The 19,041-nt window shown below is 38.7% G+C and overlaps 1 protein-coding gene across 6 annotated transcripts in view; it reads left to right on the top strand.

Moving 5' to 3' along the window:
• The window catches only part of LOC126188174 (E3 ubiquitin-protein ligase RNF19A-like), a 359,822-nt gene that overhangs the window by 333,394 nt on the left and 7,387 nt on the right, over nt 1–19,041 (top strand). For 5 of the 6 annotated variants that reach the window (XM_049929728.1, XM_049929719.1, XM_049929692.1 and 2 more), the window contains 2 exons: nt 2,750–2,945; nt 18,109–18,373. In XM_049929728.1, coding sequence (XP_049785685.1) covers nt 2,750–2,945; nt 18,109–18,373 — 461 coding nt within the window. Of the gene's footprint in view, nt 1–2,749; nt 4,503–18,108; nt 18,374–19,041 lie in introns of those variants that run through there. The other variant, XM_049929737.1, reaches the window with a different exon arrangement.

Below are 19,041 nucleotides of genomic sequence, written 5' to 3'. Positions count from 1 at the left end.
GGACTACAGTAAATCATAATGGATGATTGCGTGGATTATGGTTGCTGGGATAAGCATAATGGCCTGGGAATATCATGATTTGACAAGGATGTTTCGGATGTTAGCAGGTTGATCGATGGGGACAGTGGGTGGGAGAGTGACGAGAGATATTTCAAGGGCTTGACTTAAACAAATCATAACTGAGGTGGCATAGTCTATTGAGGTGTTAGAGGCCTGGATGATACTAGAAGATAAGGAGTGCATTTCCCTCTTTTTTATGTGAAAAAAAAAAATGGGAGCTATGTTCTCAGGAGTGTAGGGAGAGGAAACTGCCTAGGAAATTTGTGCATGGACCAGATCTGTCTTGTAGTTTTGGGAAAGGAAATCCAGGAAGAGGTTAATGGTATAGATGTTCACGATTTTCGTGTTGGAAGAGATGTGTCTTGTCATTGTTTAGGCTGTAGGGAGTGGAACATTTGGTGTGGAGATAGTGGCAACTGACTGAAGAAATATTGTTGCTTGATTTGATAAAGACTGAGGTTAGAATGCTAGTCTAAATGAGAGGTCAAGCTTTTGGGAAAGTTATTTTGGATTTGGAGAGGAGGAGGAGGAGGAGGAGGAGATCAGTGTTTAATACCCCATCAACAGTAAGGTCATTAGAGATGGCACACAAGCCCGGATTAGGGAAGGATGGAAAAGGAAATTGGCCATGCCCTTTCGAAGGAGCCGTCCTGGCATTTGCCCTAAGCAATGTAAAGAAATCACTGAAAACCTAAATCAGGATGGCCTGATACTGGTTTGAACCATTGTCCTCCCGAATGCGAGCCCAGTGTGCTAACCATTGCGCTATCCTGCTTGGTCTGGATTTGGAGGGCCAGATGAATTTTAGTTGGGAAATGAGTTCTGCTGTTACAGGAAGTAGAGGATTTCTTCTTCACTAGGAGATAAGACCACGAACATATCAGTATTTTGTACCAAGCCAACAGGAAAATTCAAAGCCCAGTAAGATCGACAGGGCCATTGTCTTTGTGTTTTTTTATTTTAGTTTAATAAAATCTTATCCAGTTCTTAAAGGTGAAGTTCTTATGAGTATAGATATAGTTCATTATTCTGACAATAGGTGAAGTTTCTGTGAGACTACGTTAGGCACTGTAAGAGGTACTGTAACAAGGCCAAGAGGCAGTGTGTATGTGGTTGTTGCCTTTTTTGAAGGGTGAGGCTCTTAGAGATGGAGTGCAGATGCTGTTGTACCAAAGCTGAAATACTTTTGGATGGAGGTTTGAAATCTACATTAGGATGGCTGGGATAGGTTTTTGTATATTTTAGGTAGTGAGTTGGATGGGGGGGGGGGGGCTTTATGAAGGTAATGGTGAGTCACTTACAGTTTTTAGGATTTTCCCCACCTCAGTCTGGATGGAATGCCTGAGGTTACTAGGAACTGTGTGTATGTTGATATGTCTGAAAGCATATGAAGTGTGTCTTCTACATACTCTGTGTGGTAAAGTACTCCAGTAGTGGAGCTTTTGTCCACAGCGAAGATAAAGTGGGCTGCCTTCAGACCACAAATAGCTTGGGACTCAGTTGGAGTTAAGTTGAGGCTTATGTGATCTTTTTCCAGGAAGGATTCAGGGGTGTTACTGTTAAGTGAGAAACTGTGGGAACACTTGGGGAGGGTGGTTTTTGGAGGTAAGAGTTTCCTTCATTGCTGGCTGATAGGAGAATTATACTAAATGTACTCACAAACCCATGGGCTGAAAGGTAGATTATTTTAAGCAGCAGCAGGAGCTTTGGTTGGCAGAGGCAGTGTATTGTACTTCTTGTTTCTATTGGCTGTTGTAGAAATTATTATGCCAGATATAGCCAAATCAAGACATTGTTTTGCCCATTTGAAGTATAGGTGAAGTCACTGTTATCACTATCAAGCAGCCGGGCTGCAATAATGGTGTGGAAAGAGGCTGTATGGTTATGATATATAAAAGATTCTATTGCAGCATTCACTGTCAGTGAATGATGGAATAAGTGCTTAATGTTGAAAATGTTTGTTATTTTATTTTTTTCCCTGTCCATGTATCTGTTGTACAGTTTCAGAATGTTTGTTGTCCAAGAGAAAATTTTAAGATCTGTGCACTAAATTCCATTCAGGTCAGATTATGCAGTTAACGTGTTGTCTTGAAGAATTATGCACCAGTTTTAACTTAAATGTCTGGTATGATTTCAACCGTTCAGTAAGAAAGTGTGATTTGATATTGTACATACTGATTAATAACATAAAATTATGAATTAAATTCTGAGAATTCAATGGTGATATGATATTGAAACACATTGTATAGAAATAAAGGAAGGTAACATTGTTCTCATGAAATTGGGTTGGCTGAGTTCAAAAACTCAATATTAGTGGAAGACTATGCAACAATTTCACTGCTTCGAGCAATCAAGATGGTGATGATGTAAAGAGTGATTAGGATACATACCAAGACATAGGAAATGGTCATTTTTCCCTTTATATGAATCTATACAAGTAATGAATAAGGCAGAAAGTGTTCTAATGTTGGTACAAAGAACCAAGAACCATGTGCTGTACAGTAGCTTCGGGAGTTTGTGTGGATGCACCTAAATGAGAATGCATTTTAATCATAGGTTTAAGATAAGAATTTTCTGGATATGATTAAAGACAATTGAGATTGTGATAAATTACTGTCTTTGGTCATGTCTGGTGATCTACATCAGCGAAATGAGCTGATCCTTTAATAGCGACTATATGTGATTACAGATGCCGTCTCTATGGATGCTGTGTCACATCGGGGAGCCAATCCTTCGATTGGTGAAGCTTCTCTGTCACTTGGTAGTGGCAGTGGCAGCCAGTTGGAAAGAGTTGGTGGAGGTCTCAGTGGCGGAGAGTGTGGCAGCAATGCTGCTCTTGCAGGTGCATCCATTGCTGGGAGTATAGCATCAGGGCCTGTGCAGAGGTAGACGAGATTTCTTTTCTTCTGCAATCCATTTACTTTGTGCAGTTGTCATTAACATTATTCTGGCACATCTTTATTCCATTTTGCTGCCAAGGGTGTGACTTTCATATGAAGAAACTTCTTTAATGGAGAAACTTCTCTATGTTAAGAAATTTTAAAATCTCTTGACTTCTGAGAAATGGCAGTGACATGATTGTTAACTATTGTTTACTTTTGTTAGAAAGAGTAACATGCACAATGTCCCTGTGTGCACATCTTTGATATTGAAATGAGCATTGTGTGAACAGTAAGCTGCAAATTGTACTGTGGAGGGCAAACAATAAATTCACGTCTTGTGTAGAGTTAATCAGTTTGTAACTGATGTACTATTTTCTATTTACAATATTTCAGTCTTTGTACATAATGCAGAAGTGGATGTCTGTGAGAAAAATTGCAGAGCTGTTGCATGATTTGTTTAATAAATATGATTCCTTGAATCTGACCTTGCATTTCCTTATTATTGAGTAGATACATAGACTTGTTTGTCTCCAATTGTTTGCATAATATTAGCTGTTTTTTTAAACTATTGTCTTGATAAAAGCTGTATCGGCTAGATGGCTTAATATTTTTATTTATGATAATTTTCTTTGAGGAAAAAAGAATGAATTTGTTGCTAACAATGACAGTGGCTCAAGAATTTCTCAAGCATAGCTTTCTTTTGAAAGCTAACAGAAATGTCTTGTAAATATATGCCAGTTCAGTACTAGAGTTCCTTGGGATTATGTATATATTTACTTAAATTTGTTTCAATGTCTGAACTTAATTTTTTATTTTTTCTGTCAAAGATGGCAGAATTTAGCTTCATTTGTTTGTTTCCATAAAATGATGAAAGCAGTTACCTGACTACAATTTACGATTTTTACAGTAGCTATACTACACTCAGAATGTAAAACACATTTTTTTTCAGTTTGTCAATGATCAGAAAAGGATATTTTATTCATTGTGAGTGAACATGTCTCACTATAGATATTTTCTTTTCTGCATTCTAAGTGGATTCTTTGATTAATAAAATTTATTTTTTTATGTTGATCAGTCTACAACGAGTAATGACGTTCTTGTTAATTTTAATTTGTGTAGACAGTTATGTACATGTATTTTTTGAATAATTGAGAGTGAAATTTGAGGTTTTTGTTGCTGGTGAAAAGTATACTATACTTTAATGATTTGATAGACAAAAAGGTAATTTGTAAATTTTGGCAGAATTTTAACTAAATAATTAAAAAGGCAAAATACTGTTTTACAGCCAAATATAACTTTTAAAACTGTTTGTAGTGAATTTCTTCTTTGTTAACAGTTATTATTTACATCCTTGCATACTGACTGTGTAAACCATAGTAGCTAAGTCGATTTTGCAACTTTGGCTGACTGGTAGCGCACAGATATTTCAGTAGATACAAGAGCAGCCATGTTCTGTTTGTTTGCCATGTGCAAAAAAAGGGTTTACAGCTGATAATGAACTCTGTTGTTCACAAGATGCCTAACATTGTTTATTTTCTCTCTCATCTAAGGATTTAAATTGCGAATGGTTTGTTTATTGTGTCATGATGTCGTAACCAGAGTCAAAATTAAATCTGAAAGCAGTCTTACCAATGAAGTACAACACTTAGTACTGAAATCGCATTTATTACGAACACCAACCTACAGACAGAACAGAACTGAACTGAGCTGAGCTGAATTCCTGGATGGAGCAGGCTACTATTTATACAAACATCACATATACCAGAATACACAAATAACAACAAAAATTTCAGAACTTTATCATTTTTGGAAATAGTAGATAACAAATAATTTCTGGTGGTCGGATTTGGACTGGTGACCTACAGCACCGTAGCCAGTGACAATAACCATTAACCCACACTGCATGCAACACAGTTCGCAGCTATATATATATATATATATATATTTGTTGATACACATGCAATCATGAATCTAGCAAAACTGAGTGCTGTACATGTGTTCACACACGTTGAAAAATAAATTGTGGAATGATTTGGGTAAGTATGTTGTAGAAGATCTTACCACACATAGTGCAGAGACCTGGGTGTTACATAAGGTGGGGGGTTCCTGGCTCTGGAAATTTTTTGTAAAACAACTTCCCATTTATAAGATGAACTGTACGGAAGGGACAGAGTAAGAAGAATTTTGCGTATGGACAGGATTATGATTGACACAATAAGAACACAGCAGTTGTTGGGGTATAGCTGAAGGATAACTCAAAACAGAAAGCTGCAATGAAAGTGGAAATTGACTTTCCATAGAGAAAAAAGAAGTATATGATAGCTGAAAATTTCATGTGCAAGTGATAAAGCGTAGCAAAAAGTGTTGTGAATGGTTCGGGATGTTGTATAAATGAAAACGTGCTTGCCTTCCAGTTAAAAAAATCATCTCCTGGGACAATGTGGCTGAAAACTGTAGAGTCTTCTTCTAAGAGAGTGGGAAACTTGTTGCTGTCTTTGTATCATGCTTTTTATCCCCAAATTGCAAGGAAAAAAATGAAACTATGCTCATGTGCTTCAAGTTTAATATTGTGTGTTGAAGATACTTGTATAACGTAACAGGATGGATAAAAAATCCATAAAAGGAGGTTATAATTATGCAAGCTTTTTGAGCCAGTGGCTCCTTCTGGCAGAAGGGTTCAAGAGGAAGGAAGAGGGGTGAAGGAAAAGGACTGGAGAGATTAGGAAAAAGGATATAATTCAGAAAAGTCACCCAGAACAGTGGGTCAGAGGAGACTTACCTGATGGGATGATAAGGGAAGACTGATGTTGGGACTGTACCAGACGAGATTTAAAAACCTGAGAGCTTAAATGTGGAAGACAGGATAATATGCAAGACTTAAGTTTGAGAATTAATTTATTAACAAGTAATGAGAGTTTAAGGAGAGAAATTGTGTTTTCAGTTTTGTTAATGGTGGAAAATCATACAGTAGGGCAGAATTGCATAGGAGTAAGAGTGATACGTTGTGAAATTTTTATACAAGAAATAAGACCTAAGAATATACTAAGAATAAGGGATCTAAACAGGTAAACATTACTTGTCATTCAGCTTACAGTGTTTATACAGTCACTATTAGTGAAAAATGTAGACATATCACTGTAAATATCAATAAATGCTGTACAGGAGTGTGGCCAGGTAATGTCCCCAACAACCACCAGTATTTTGACATGTGAAAGCCACATTATTTTTTAGACACAAATGAAATGAGAAAGCCCTATGAACAACACCATAATAACCAATTAGCTCCAGCACCCAAAGAAGGTTAATCAACATCAAATGATGTTGATAAATAGATACTGATTACCAATGTGTGAGCAAGTAGTGCTAACTCTGTCCATCTGTTGTTTGACCAGGAACAGAGCAGGATTTCAGGCAGAACTTAATGCAAGAACCTCTTTCTCATTTGGAAAATAACTTGCTGATTTAATTTCAAAAGCTTCCTTAATAACATCATACCACTAACTAAAAGCGAATGCCAGAATCTTTGTATTGTTTCACAACGTTGAATGACCAGTGGCAAGACAATTTCCTGCAATCGCAGAAGGGTTACTTTGTGAAACATCTAATATGATGAACAAAATTAAGGGTTGCTTTGTACCTATGCTTGTGTAATCTCATACTGTGAAAATTTGCCAGCCAGATTAGCCCACCTTGAAGTCACTTTTCACCAGAAAGAATATAGTGAGGAAAAAATCAGACACGCATGTCACTATTGATCAACCATCAATTGCCGCAGGTTATATTTTGGATGGAATTGATCATATTTTGAGGAAATATGATTTTTCAGACACCAGCTAAGATTAGGGCCCTTTTGTGTTCTGTAAAGGATTCCCGTAGGTCACTTGAACGTTTAGTTTGCTGGGGGAAGCTGAAGTGCTAGTTTGCTGTATTTTGCGATTACAGCATACACCCAAATTTAGGAGATTGTTCAGGAAATTTTCTTAGGTTTTTTTATTTTTTTATATAAATACAGATACTTAGTCACTGTTGGCTCATTACATTGTAATAATGTTATTAAGATTTATTCAGTTCAGTATTTATTCAGTTACCTGTGTGATTGCAAAAATACCTTCCCGGTGAAAATTCTAGTAATATGCACTCACCAAAACACACAGCACAAAACTGTGTAATGCAACAGCACTCAGATGCAAAAGTACTGTGCACTGGTTGCTATCACTGCAAGGAAACCTAAGCCTAGTGGTGTGCCACCCTTCCATTGCATTCAGTGGACTACATGTAAGATGTGCATCAGCCAAACCTATTTATAGCGTTGTATGTCACTGTTAACTGACACTGCTGGTAAAACAAACCCGTGACTGAATTGAGCAATACTGAATGCAAGCTTTAGGGTGGATAGTATAGTGGCACTATTCTTACTGACAGATAGTACCGTGAGTGAATGGAACAAGTTTGTTTCCAAACAAGATATTCAGTGTGCATATAGTATCAGTGCAATACAGATACAAAGATAAATGGGAATAAGAAATCAAATGAAATGAAATTACCCTGTAATGAATCACTGGAAACAATGGGTCCCTTGTCCCAGAATCCTCAGAAAATCCCTCTGAACAACATGTGGAGTTCATCTTCATTCTGTATATAGGACACACAAAATGTGAACAATATGCTTCCGATACTAATTCTATAAGCAAACCAACATTAAGTGTGAAGTCTTGGGGAAGTGGCAGTAAACATCAAAGCTCTTGTTCACGTTTTATAGTTGTATCAAGTTACTGTTAGCACTTTCCAAAGATGGGTGTGAAAAAATGTGAAAGTTCTAACAGAAAAGAACTGAAACATAAATAGTGACTGGTTGTTGACAAACTTTTCCGTGTGAAAAATATTGATAAGTGCCCAAACAGATATCTACGGCATCTCACTTATTCACATTAATCAAAGCTGTCATTAATTGGTGTAGTAATTGTAGTGCTGGGTCCATCTTTCATTCTCTAATATGATCTTATTGGGGAAAGTCCTAATCTTCATCTTGTTAACAGAGGAAAAACATTTAGGGTGCATCCATTTACTGTATCCATTGCCGAGTTACAAGCATCTTCAGAACTCTCTTTGTACATGCACTTTGCTGTAACTGAGATTCTCCACAGTGATGCAGCATTGAAACTTAAGTCATCCAGTAGATGTAAATTTGTGAATTGGTGCTTTGTTGGATTGAACCTGAATCTAATGAACAAAAAGTTGTCCATTGCTACAGATTTCCTTTTCTGACGTGGTGTTTCTTGCAGAATTCTCCCATTTACATTTTAGCATGGACATTTGCACATTTGTAAGTGATAAATTTCTGTTGTCATTTGTTCTTCTACTTCATCATATTGCTTGGAGTTTTATGCATATATTGAAAATCTTTACCCTGTAGGTCTGTCGTAGCTCACTACAGTGTGGCCAGTTCTTAAAAAATTTGAAATTCTGAGAAGTAAGCACAGAACATAAAACTACAATCTGAGTCGTAGGTACTACCTGGTGTAGAACAGCAAAAATTACAACGATGGTGACTGCAGTTACTGCGACCAGAATTTATAAGAAGTAGAACATCAATAGGAGCAAACTATTTGGGAGTGAACTATGTGAAGGAAAGAAAAGAAAATCAAAAATATGAGTAAGATATCTGAAAGAAAACTCTGTTTATGTGGAAACAAAATTAGTAGATTGTGAAGTGATGCTATTTCAATAGTTCTGAAACAATCTGATTAAATTTAGTACCCAAGTTCAGAAAAGGTGTGATGAGGACAGTGATTAACATCTAAATATGCATGTCAAGAGTTACATTGGTTTATTAATGGAGGCTGAAGGGAAGACAATACTTTCCTTTCATAGTGTTTATTCTTGGAAAAAAAAAGTAAACTTGAAATTGAAGATACTCTTACGGTACCATGTTTCTGGAATGTATCACAAATTATTTTTTGGTCCCGTTTTACAGAAAAAGAATGAATGCGGTCCTTTTGACAAATTGTTAAAATTATAAAAGATGAAATAGCATTAGAAGACAAGGATATTTGTACCCCAAAATGACAGATATTGAGATAATTGACTGCAGAACAGAAAATCACCTAAAATTACTGAGCAGTGGAAAGGTATCTGTATTGGATCAGATACCTGTAAGATTCTACAGAGATTATGTGAAAGAAATTGCTCCTGTTGTAGCGGTAATTTACTGTAACTCACTGGAGCAACAAAGGGTTCCTAAGAACTTCTATAAAGCCATGTCATTTCCATATACAAAAAGTGTTATAGGACAGATGAACATAATTATAAGCATATACAGCCGACTTCAATCAGTTGGAGAATGATCAACATATTTTATGGTCACATATTGCGACATTTTTGAAGAACGAAAATCTCGTCTATAATTAGAAACATAGATGTTTGTTTGTCCATGAGAACCAGTGTGTCACAGACAATTACACACTGGTTGGCACTGTGTTACTTGATTTCAGAAGTGCACTTGGTGCAGTTCCCCACTGTCATTTGCAGAACAAAATATGAAGTTATCAGCTATTGGAACAGATTTTTGATCTGATTTACAGCTTCCTTGCTGATAGAACTCAAAACATCACCCTTAGCTGAATGGAATCATCAGAAGTGAAGCTAATCTCAGGAGAGTGGTAGGTGCAAACATATATATAATGATGTTATGGATAATGGTGTATGTTCAATACACTGTTTTCAGACAATTGTCATGTACACATAGGTAGCAGTACTCGAAGACTAGTGAATTGCAGGAAAACCTTCAAAGGATCAAAGATTGGTGCAGAGACTTTCACTGGCCCTTGAATGTTTATAGTTGTTATATATTGTACATACATACGAACAATGAACTACTGCTTGATGATGCTGTTGACAAGAAGTCGGTGGAAACAATAACTTCTATACCATATCTATGGGTAACATCTGGGGTGACGTAAAGTGGAATGATCACATTAAAAAAATTGCAGAGGTTCATTAGAAGAATCTTGAGGAAATGTAATTCATCCACAAAAGAGGTGCCTTAATTCCAGGAAAAATTGAGCAATCTATTACTTTCTCTCACCTATGTCTTGCAAAATGAGAACAATGAGAAAATCAGTAAAATTGGAGCTCATATGGAAATAAAGCAGCACTCTTCCCTCACACCATTTGCAAAGAAAGTAAGGGACAAAAATAATTTTACCAGAAGTACCCGCAGCCACAAATCAAAAGCTGGCTTGCAGAATATAGATATATATGCTGATATTAATTTTTGCTGTGTTATATCCCAAGAAGAGTAACTCAGTCACTTTAAGCATTTCAAGTACACTTATTTCACTTAAATTTCTGTAGCTGGATTGTGAGAAGAAGGTACTAAATTAATGTACAAGGGGGTGCGTCATCCACACGCCCCCCACAGCCCCGTCCCTCTCTGAGAGCAAGTTGGTTTTATTCAGTATTCCAATACATCATATTATTCCCCACTCTTTTGGTTACAAAACCCTGTTTTTCAACTAAATCTCCAATCAATGTGATGGCCTTACACCATCTTACTGGAAGGGCCTGTATGCCCACACGGTATCACTCTACAGGTGGACTTTGTGTTGTGTGCTGTCCTTAGGTTAGTTAGGTTTAAGTAGTTCTAAGTTCTAGGGGACTTATGACCACAGCAGTTGAGTCCCATAGTGCTCAGAGCCATACAGGTGGACTTTGCAGCCAGTGTTGTGCTGTATCAATAAGCTCTCCATCAACCATGAACTGCATCCCGCAGATTACATCGTTCATTGGGCCAAAGAGATAGAAGTTGCAAGGAGCGAGATCTGGGCTGTACAGGGTATGGCAAAGAACATTCCAGTGGAGTTTTGTGGGCTCCTCTCAGATGTGCAGACTTCTGTGAGGCCTTGTGTTGTCATGGAAAAGGAGAAGATTATTTGGATTTTTGTAGCAATGAACATGCTGAAGTATTTCTTCAATTTATTGAGCATAGCTCAATAAACTACAGAGTTTATTGTAGCACCATGTGGGAGGACAGCAAAGAAAATAACCCCCTCAGACACCCAGCGTACGGTTGCCATCACATTACCAGCTGAGGGTGCGAGTTTGAACTTTTTCTTCAGGGGAGAGATGATGTGGCTCCGCTCCTTGGATTGCAGTTTTGTAGCCAGTTCAGTAAGCAATTCCACACAGATGGTCCTTCGTTGCTCTTTATCGTCGCCTGCTAGGCAGCCGGAACCAAGAGAGCACAGATCTTTGAGTATGTCAACTGGTGGATGAGTGTATCAGCATTACCAACAGACACATCCAGTTGAGGAGTGAGGTGTTTGACTGTGATCCATCAATCACCTCAAATGAGAGTGTCTGCACATCCAAACATTGCAGGAGTGTCTGCTGTTTGTGGCCCACTCGCTGGAACATGGGAGGACTGTCTGGTTTGCCCAACTTTGTTGCAATAGTGACAGATGACTCACTATGTTTTTGTTCACTGCCAGGTCTCCGTACACATTTTCAAGCACCTATCTTGAATTCTCTGGTTTTCCACGGAAAGAAACTCAGTGACAGCTCTTTGCCTTGAATGCACCTCCATTACAGCCATCATTTTGAAGGCTACATATAGCACCATAACCTACTGGAACTTCATGAAACTGTAGGAACTGAAGCAGGACTGTACCACAAAGCAGGAATATACCACAGTGGCTTGCAACAAATTACACATTTAACTGAAATTGACTGAACAAAAAAAAGTATGGCATTACTTATTGAATGCCCCTCATAATAAAGTGGGCACTTATGTAACTGGACTAATTGTTCTCACAAGTCATGCAGATAATTGAAAATTCACACAATGGAATGTACAAAATAAAGTGATTTTTGTATTGTTAACTGTAGAAAGAAACATACATCACCCATATGTCGTAATCTCTTAGGTATGTTGGCGTATGGTCAACTTTCTAGAGTTAAAGCATAATGTCAGCCATTCATTAAAAACAACAAAAACAAATTAAATTTGTTTAGATCAACAAAAATCAATGTTTATTAAGAGATTAGAGACACATTTTTGTACATACATACATATTTTCTTAAAATAAATCAATCTAAATTAAAAAAAAATTAAATCTTAATCATGAAGTAACCAACTAAAGTCACAGAGGACAGTCACTGTAGTTTAATTTTGTTTAAAATATTTGGTAATCGTCATCTGAAGTTAACAGTTTTCTCTCTTCATCACTGCTACATTACATATTCATTTTAACTGCTGTAAGCTCAGAATATCACACTCTGTGAACCATTCAAAAGCTGTTTCCAGGGCTTGAAATGATTCCACATGAGATGGTCTAGCATAATTTTCATCGTCTATGTTTTTTTTCTGTTTAATCTTCTTGCATTTTCTGCTGTTCATCTCTCATAATTATTTAATTTACAAGATCCAATTTTAGTATTCCGTTTCAAGCTTTGTTCAAAGTTTTCCTTTTAGTCAAATCCCATGCATATTCAGCCAGGTAACAAAACTGCTTTTAATTCATTTGCTTGAAGTATGATAGAATGACTTCTGTTTTAGATAACAATCTACATTAAAGTTGTTTCATAATTGTTCAAAAACACTGATCCACTGGTCGTAGCAAGGATGTCACATTAGGAGGCAAAGCTTTTAGTATAAACATGTGATTTTGTCTCTCTAACAGCTCAGCCGAAAGATAAATTTATGCATTATCCAGTAAAATTAGGACATTTCCTTGTTTACTAATTGTGTTTCGAAATTTTTTGCTTTGTTGTCATACCAGTCAATAGATGTTTTGGTGTTCATCCATGAACTATTTTATTTTTTTATAAGTGAAGGGAACCCTGATATTTCTTGAGCATCTGGGTTTTTGGACTTTCCATTGTGGAGTGAAGGCCTGGGTCCCAGTAGTGTTTGCGCAAACTAATATTGTTACTCACTCTATACTAGCTTTATGTCCCAGAGCTGAACTCTTTCACCGAGAAGCTAAAGATTTTGATGGTAATGATTTCCAATTTAATTCCATTTCATAAGCATTGGAAAAAAAGTTCAGATCAATCATTTTTGTCCAATTCATTTTTAAAAATCATCTTTAAAAGAATTTGCTGCCTCTACATCAGCTGACATCTTTTCACCTCGTATCTCCAGTTCGTGAATTCCTTGATGAGATATAAATCTGTACAATCATCCATCACTTGCCCCTAATGATTTGTTACCACCTTTTCTTAACTGTGATGCCTTTTCACAGAGCAAAGGACTAGATATTGGTTGTTCAGTGCATCATTTTTATAATAAACAACAATACAAAGCTTCTTGCAGAAGTTCATTTTTCAGTTTCTTCATCACTTTTTGGTGCTTGCTTCTGTCTTCACTATCAAATTTGTATGTATACTTCAAAGTTGAATTGGTACTCCTCTTAATATTGCTTATCATAGAAGCACGTACAGCATACTTATTGGCTAACCTGTCACCAGTTTCTCCTTTTTTTATTTTTTTAAAAATCAATCAATAATTTTTATTTTATTTTTAAGCGATAAGACCACACACTGCGCTTTGATATTTTTAAGCACCGACACGATACGGTGCAGCAGTGTAGTAATTGGCAATTGTCTAACTCAAACAATAATGAAAGGTGCGCCGTCTTACTCGAACAATAAAAAAAACGCCTGGGGGCAGAGATTACACAGGTCAAGTAGTACCAGCATGACATGTCCTTGCATGCACTGGCCAGACCACTACTTGTTGTGGACAATCCAGATAATCCCTAATCCGTATAACTGAGGTCCAGATAATCAAGTCTCCATTGTACTGCGTTCAATGATAAGTGGGTAAACTACAGTGGAACATTCAAATTGTAGTAAAGGCAAAAAAGATTCGTGATGTCCCTGATATTTATGTCAAGTAAATACTGGAAAAAGTGTCCCTACTTGCATGTTTTCTCATTCTGTCCACAATAATGAATAACATAGTTTTACGAATGTAACTATAAGAAATTATGCACTTACCAAACAATCAAAAATCCAGGATGGAATGTAACAATATTATGATAACGAAAGTTGCTACTGACCATATAGCGGAGATGTTGAGTCGCAGATAAGCACAACAAAAGGACTGTCACAAAATAGTCAACAGACACATAAAAACACCCTCACGCAGACACAACTCGCACACACATGACTGCAGTCTCTGGCAACTGAAGCCACATTCACTTATGCACTGAAATCTTTCGTAAATAGCTAACTACAATATGTTTGTTAGCAACTGGCTGTGACAGTTAGTTTTTACCACTGATATTTATTTTTCTCTAGCCATATGAGACACAATTAGATGGATACAGCTGGTCGCTTCAATGGGTTTGAGGAGAAGTGTTGGCAGTACACTGGAACTTAATGCCAGTAAATAGTTTACAGGGAGTCCATGTCATTTTTTATATCTTCCAAATCATTCTTGTTTTGCTGTGATGCAGTGTTTTATTTAATAAGCCTGTGGAATCTCTGTTGAGGTGTATTTAGTTCTCCGTAGTGTGTCTCGTGGATGGTTGGCCTCTCTTGACAAGTAGTTGTGGTAGATAATGTCACATATTTAAACATTCCAAACTTGATGTAAGTTTTCCTCTGTTCATTATGCTTTAGCTTAATTAAGAATGCCGTTGTAATGTATACCACCACAGAGCTGCTGAAATCTATGACTAGTTCCAGTAATTTGAGCCATTGATTGGCAGACTTCAGAGTTTTAAATGGTGTTTGCCAGCTATCCATTATTTTCAAATATGTCGCGTATCTTGTGGAAGCAAGTTTCCTGGAGTACTGCACGACATCATCTATCTCACTGCCAGCACTAACTATAGATAGGCAATTTATTTTAATATAACGGAAGTGTGGTATATACCATCTTACATTCTGATTTCTTTTGAAGTAAAGGGGTCTGCTAACTGAAAAGCAGAAGCGTTAACTTGTCAGTAGACACACACACAAAAAGAAAGAAAACTTGCTAGCTTTTTGAAGTAATCCTTTTCCCAACTAGAGTGGAAAACGCCCCCCCCCCCCCCCCCCCCCACACACACACACACACACACACACACACACACACGGGATGTGTTGGGTGGTGTGGGTAGAGAGGGAGAGAGGTGTGAGGCAGGGAGAGAGTTTGTGAATGGGAAACTGGCAACTGGGGGGGGGGAGGGGGGTGTCTAGAAATGCGAGGAGGGAGTGGGTTTAATGTGGACAGAGCTGAGAACAGAGCCATCAGAAAGGTGGCCAGGAAGATAGGGTTTCTTGGGCGTAAATCCAGGCTGTGAAGATATCATCAATGAACCTGAACCAGATTAGGGACTTGGGAAGCTAGGAAGGTTTCCTCTACATGAACCATAAACAGATTGGCATTGGAGGGTGCCATCTGGGTGCCCATGGCTGTGCTGTGGGTTTGTGTGTACCTTCCCTAAGTAGTTGTGAGTAGTGATATAGTTGGTCAGGTGTATATGAAAGAGATGGTGGGTTTGAAGTCTGAAAGACGTTGGGAGGGTTGGATCTATAGTGGCAAAGCCATGAGCATGAGGGATGTTGGTGTATAGGGAGGTAGCAACAACAGTGATTCAGGAAGGAAAGGAGTGGGGATGGTGGAGAGACAGTGAAGTAGTTAGTATCTTTGATGTGGGAGGCTAGGTTTTTGGCAGTTTGGAGGTGTTGATCAACAGGAGCAGAAATTCTTTCAGTGGAAATGTATTTAAATTCTACCAAAACTTCCCTACAACACTTATACTAGGTCTCTTGTTTGTTACTGTCTTGTAATCTACATCTATTTTCTCTCTCTTGTATTTTCTGACCACATCTTTTCCAATGTTTTCCTTCTTGCCTTTTTTATCTGTGCAGTTCATCAGATCCGATCAACTTGGTAGCATGCATCTTTTGGGACATGATGTAGCACCACTTGCAGCTGTTATGAATGCATCGCCTGCTGTTCTACGTACCATACATCCACCAGATCACTGATATAACACTATCCAGCAATTAATTGCTACATTTCAGCTCCAAATCCACCCACACCTCCTCATATATCACTCCCATCTGAATTTCATGCCTTTCCTTCTTCTTTCCCACACATGAGTCTAACTTACACACAATTAAATATCTTCGCATACAAAGGTATAATATTTAACCCAGCACAATTTTCTCCACCCTTCTCACTTCCCAACTCCCACTTTGTTATTCAGTTCATTTATAACTACTTAAAGCTTTCCCTTGTCGATTTCCTGTGTCATTTCCCATTTTCTAACACCATTCATACTCCAGTGGACCCCTACTCCATCTATCTGCACCAGTTTAGGAAAATGTGCCTTTCTGTGGCAAAACCCAGTCCCGAATCCTGTTCCGTAAATGCTGTTGCTGTCTAAGCTATGGAATTCCTCCCTCCAACTGTCTAACCATGAAAAAAATCCCCTTCTCTGGATCTCACCATTCCCTTCACAATAACCTTCACCTTTTCAAAGTCTGCCAGTTCCTAACTCTCAAAAACGTGATTCTGCAGAAATACCTCTCCATAGCACAGGTAGCAGAGAACCACCTCTACTCCCTCTGCAAGATACTGTTTCTGTGCAATCGTGACTATGTACACTGCATCTCCGAAATTGAAATGCTTGCACTCCAACTCCTGGAGGAGCATTCCAGACACTACCTCCATAAATTGTCCAACCTGTTGACACCCTACTTCTCCCATGGAGGACCACTGCCTATCATCACCCATCCTACTCTCAGTAAACCCCTTCGACGATCCCTCATAGCATCCATACCTCACCTGTCTGGCTTTTTCAAATTACTAAATCCTCCAAAAATTCCCTTCCAACACTCTAAACAAAAGAAAGAACCCAAGCATACCAAAATCCCTGTTGTTAACCTTTCACAAAAAACCTCAGTCCTACCCAAAGACCTGATTTTCAGCCCTAACTCCAAGTGTAACCATGTTGGACTTCTGAAAGACATACCTTCTGTTGATCCCTACAGTGGAAACACTTCAGCTGCAAAGGAGTGCCCACTTCTTCACCCGGTATCACCATATCCTTTGTCAGGGCTTTGATTATCTCTCGTCATGTGTTAAAATAAGGGACATCCTACCTATGATTTCTCTCATCCTCCATAAAGTGGTGGTCTATTGCTCAGCCGACCTACACAACTCCCACTCCCAACCCCTCGCCTCATGTATCTGATACCTGTGGTAGACAAAGGTACGAGACCTACCCAATCCACCCACCCAGCACTTCCTGCTCCAGTCCTGTCACAGACTTACCCCAACCCATTACAGACTGGGCCACCTGTGAAAGCAGCCATGTCATATACCAACTCTGCTGCAAACACAGAACAGCTTTTTACATCGGTATGATAACTAACCAGCTGTCCACCATGATGAGTGGTCACTGCCAAACTGTTACCAAGAACAAAGTTGATCACCCAGTCAGTAGCACACCATGTAGTGAAGCACAAGAAGCTCAGTTTCAGTGGCTGCTTCACAACTTGGGCTGTCTGGATCCTCTCCTCCTCCACCAGCTTCTCCAAGCTATGCAGATGAAATTTATCTTTATGAAACAGTCCCTGCTCCATTATCGTCCTGGCCCCAGTCTCCAGTAGCCCCAAACTCTTCGCCTAACTGTTGCATCTCCTTCCGTCCTGTCACCCTCTCAATTCATGTCTCCACGTCGCCTGTGATGTGTGCCACTCCCCACCGGCTCCAACAACCGTGCATCACTTGCCTAACTTGTGTACCTGCCATCCCTCACTCCCACACTCCTACTTGGCAAACTGGCTGCCACCAATCCCTATCCCTGCCTCCCACCTTTCTCTGCCTCTACCCATCCCATGTGACACATCCTCCAACACAGTCTAATCTACCTGTCAAAATGCGGCACTGACACTGTTTGTCCAGCTAAGCTGAGGAGCACAACCACTAGAATATACCAGAAATTAATTTTCACTCCTGAAATTTGAAATTTAATGTTGTAGTTTTAAACGGTGTGTTTTTTCCCTGTGACAATTATAACTTATTTTTATCTGTAGATGCCCCTCATTATTTACACTCACTTGCTATTTGACATATTGCTGATATTATATTTCTGTTTGTTAATGATCTAATGTTGTTATAATCATTTCCAGTTTTGGTTTACATAATGATCTATGTTGTCAGGCTAGAGATACAGGCAGATGTAGCATCTACACAGCGCCTGAGCACAAGCAGTGAGACTGCGAGCTTATCTGAGCAGTCTCAGTCCCTGGCATTATCTGATGGTACAGTTCCACGTTCAGAAGTCACAGCACCAGTACCTGTCGAAGTACATGCAGGGGCTGAGTCAACTTCACTGCAAGGAGCCGTTCTGCCACCTCCTTCTCCAGAGGAAAGTGTGAGTCGACGTCACACTTACAGACGGTCACGTCCACCACTTGACAGACAGGTAAGTCTGTCTGTGCCAGTCATTCAGTTTGATGGATATAGCCTGAGCATAACTTTTTAATAATGCACACTTATTGGTCGAAACATTATGACCACTGCCAGACGTGAGATTCTGTGCTGTCTGGTGGTGTTGCTGGTACATGATGCAGTTAAGGAAGTGTTGTAAGTGGAGCTGAAATGAATAGGGAGTTTTTCTAGTGATGACGTGCTGCAAATTGAGAAAGCCATTGATATAAACTACTTTGGCGAAGGGTAGATTTCTATGGCCAGGCACATGAAAAAGAGCATCTCAGAAACGGTGAACCTGATTGGCTATTTGTGTACTACTGTCATGAGCATCTGTTGGAGGTGGTTGAAGTATGCTGAAACAATGAGTAGGTGACAAGGTTTGGATGTCCATTCCTCATCACAGAACATGGAAGTTGGAGGCTTGTCCACTCTGTAAAGAAGGATAGGTGGTGATCTGATGATGGAGCACACTGTTCGGTGCACTTTGCTGAATGTGGGGCTGCACTACAGAAGACACATACTTATTCTGTGTGACCCAACAATTTCATGATTTACAATTGTAATGGACACAGGATCATCGAGACTGGACCATGAGTTAGTGAAATGCATCACCTGATCAGATGAATCACATTTCTTGTTACACAGTGCCGATGATTGTGT

The sequence above is a fragment of the Schistocerca cancellata genome, chromosome 1 (genome assembly GCF_023864275.1).
Source record: "Schistocerca cancellata isolate TAMUIC-IGC-003103 chromosome 1, iqSchCanc2.1, whole genome shotgun sequence".
Classification (NCBI taxonomy): domain Eukaryota; kingdom Metazoa; phylum Arthropoda; class Insecta; order Orthoptera; family Acrididae; genus Schistocerca; species Schistocerca cancellata.
This window is presented reverse-complemented; position numbering and strand designations above follow the sequence as displayed.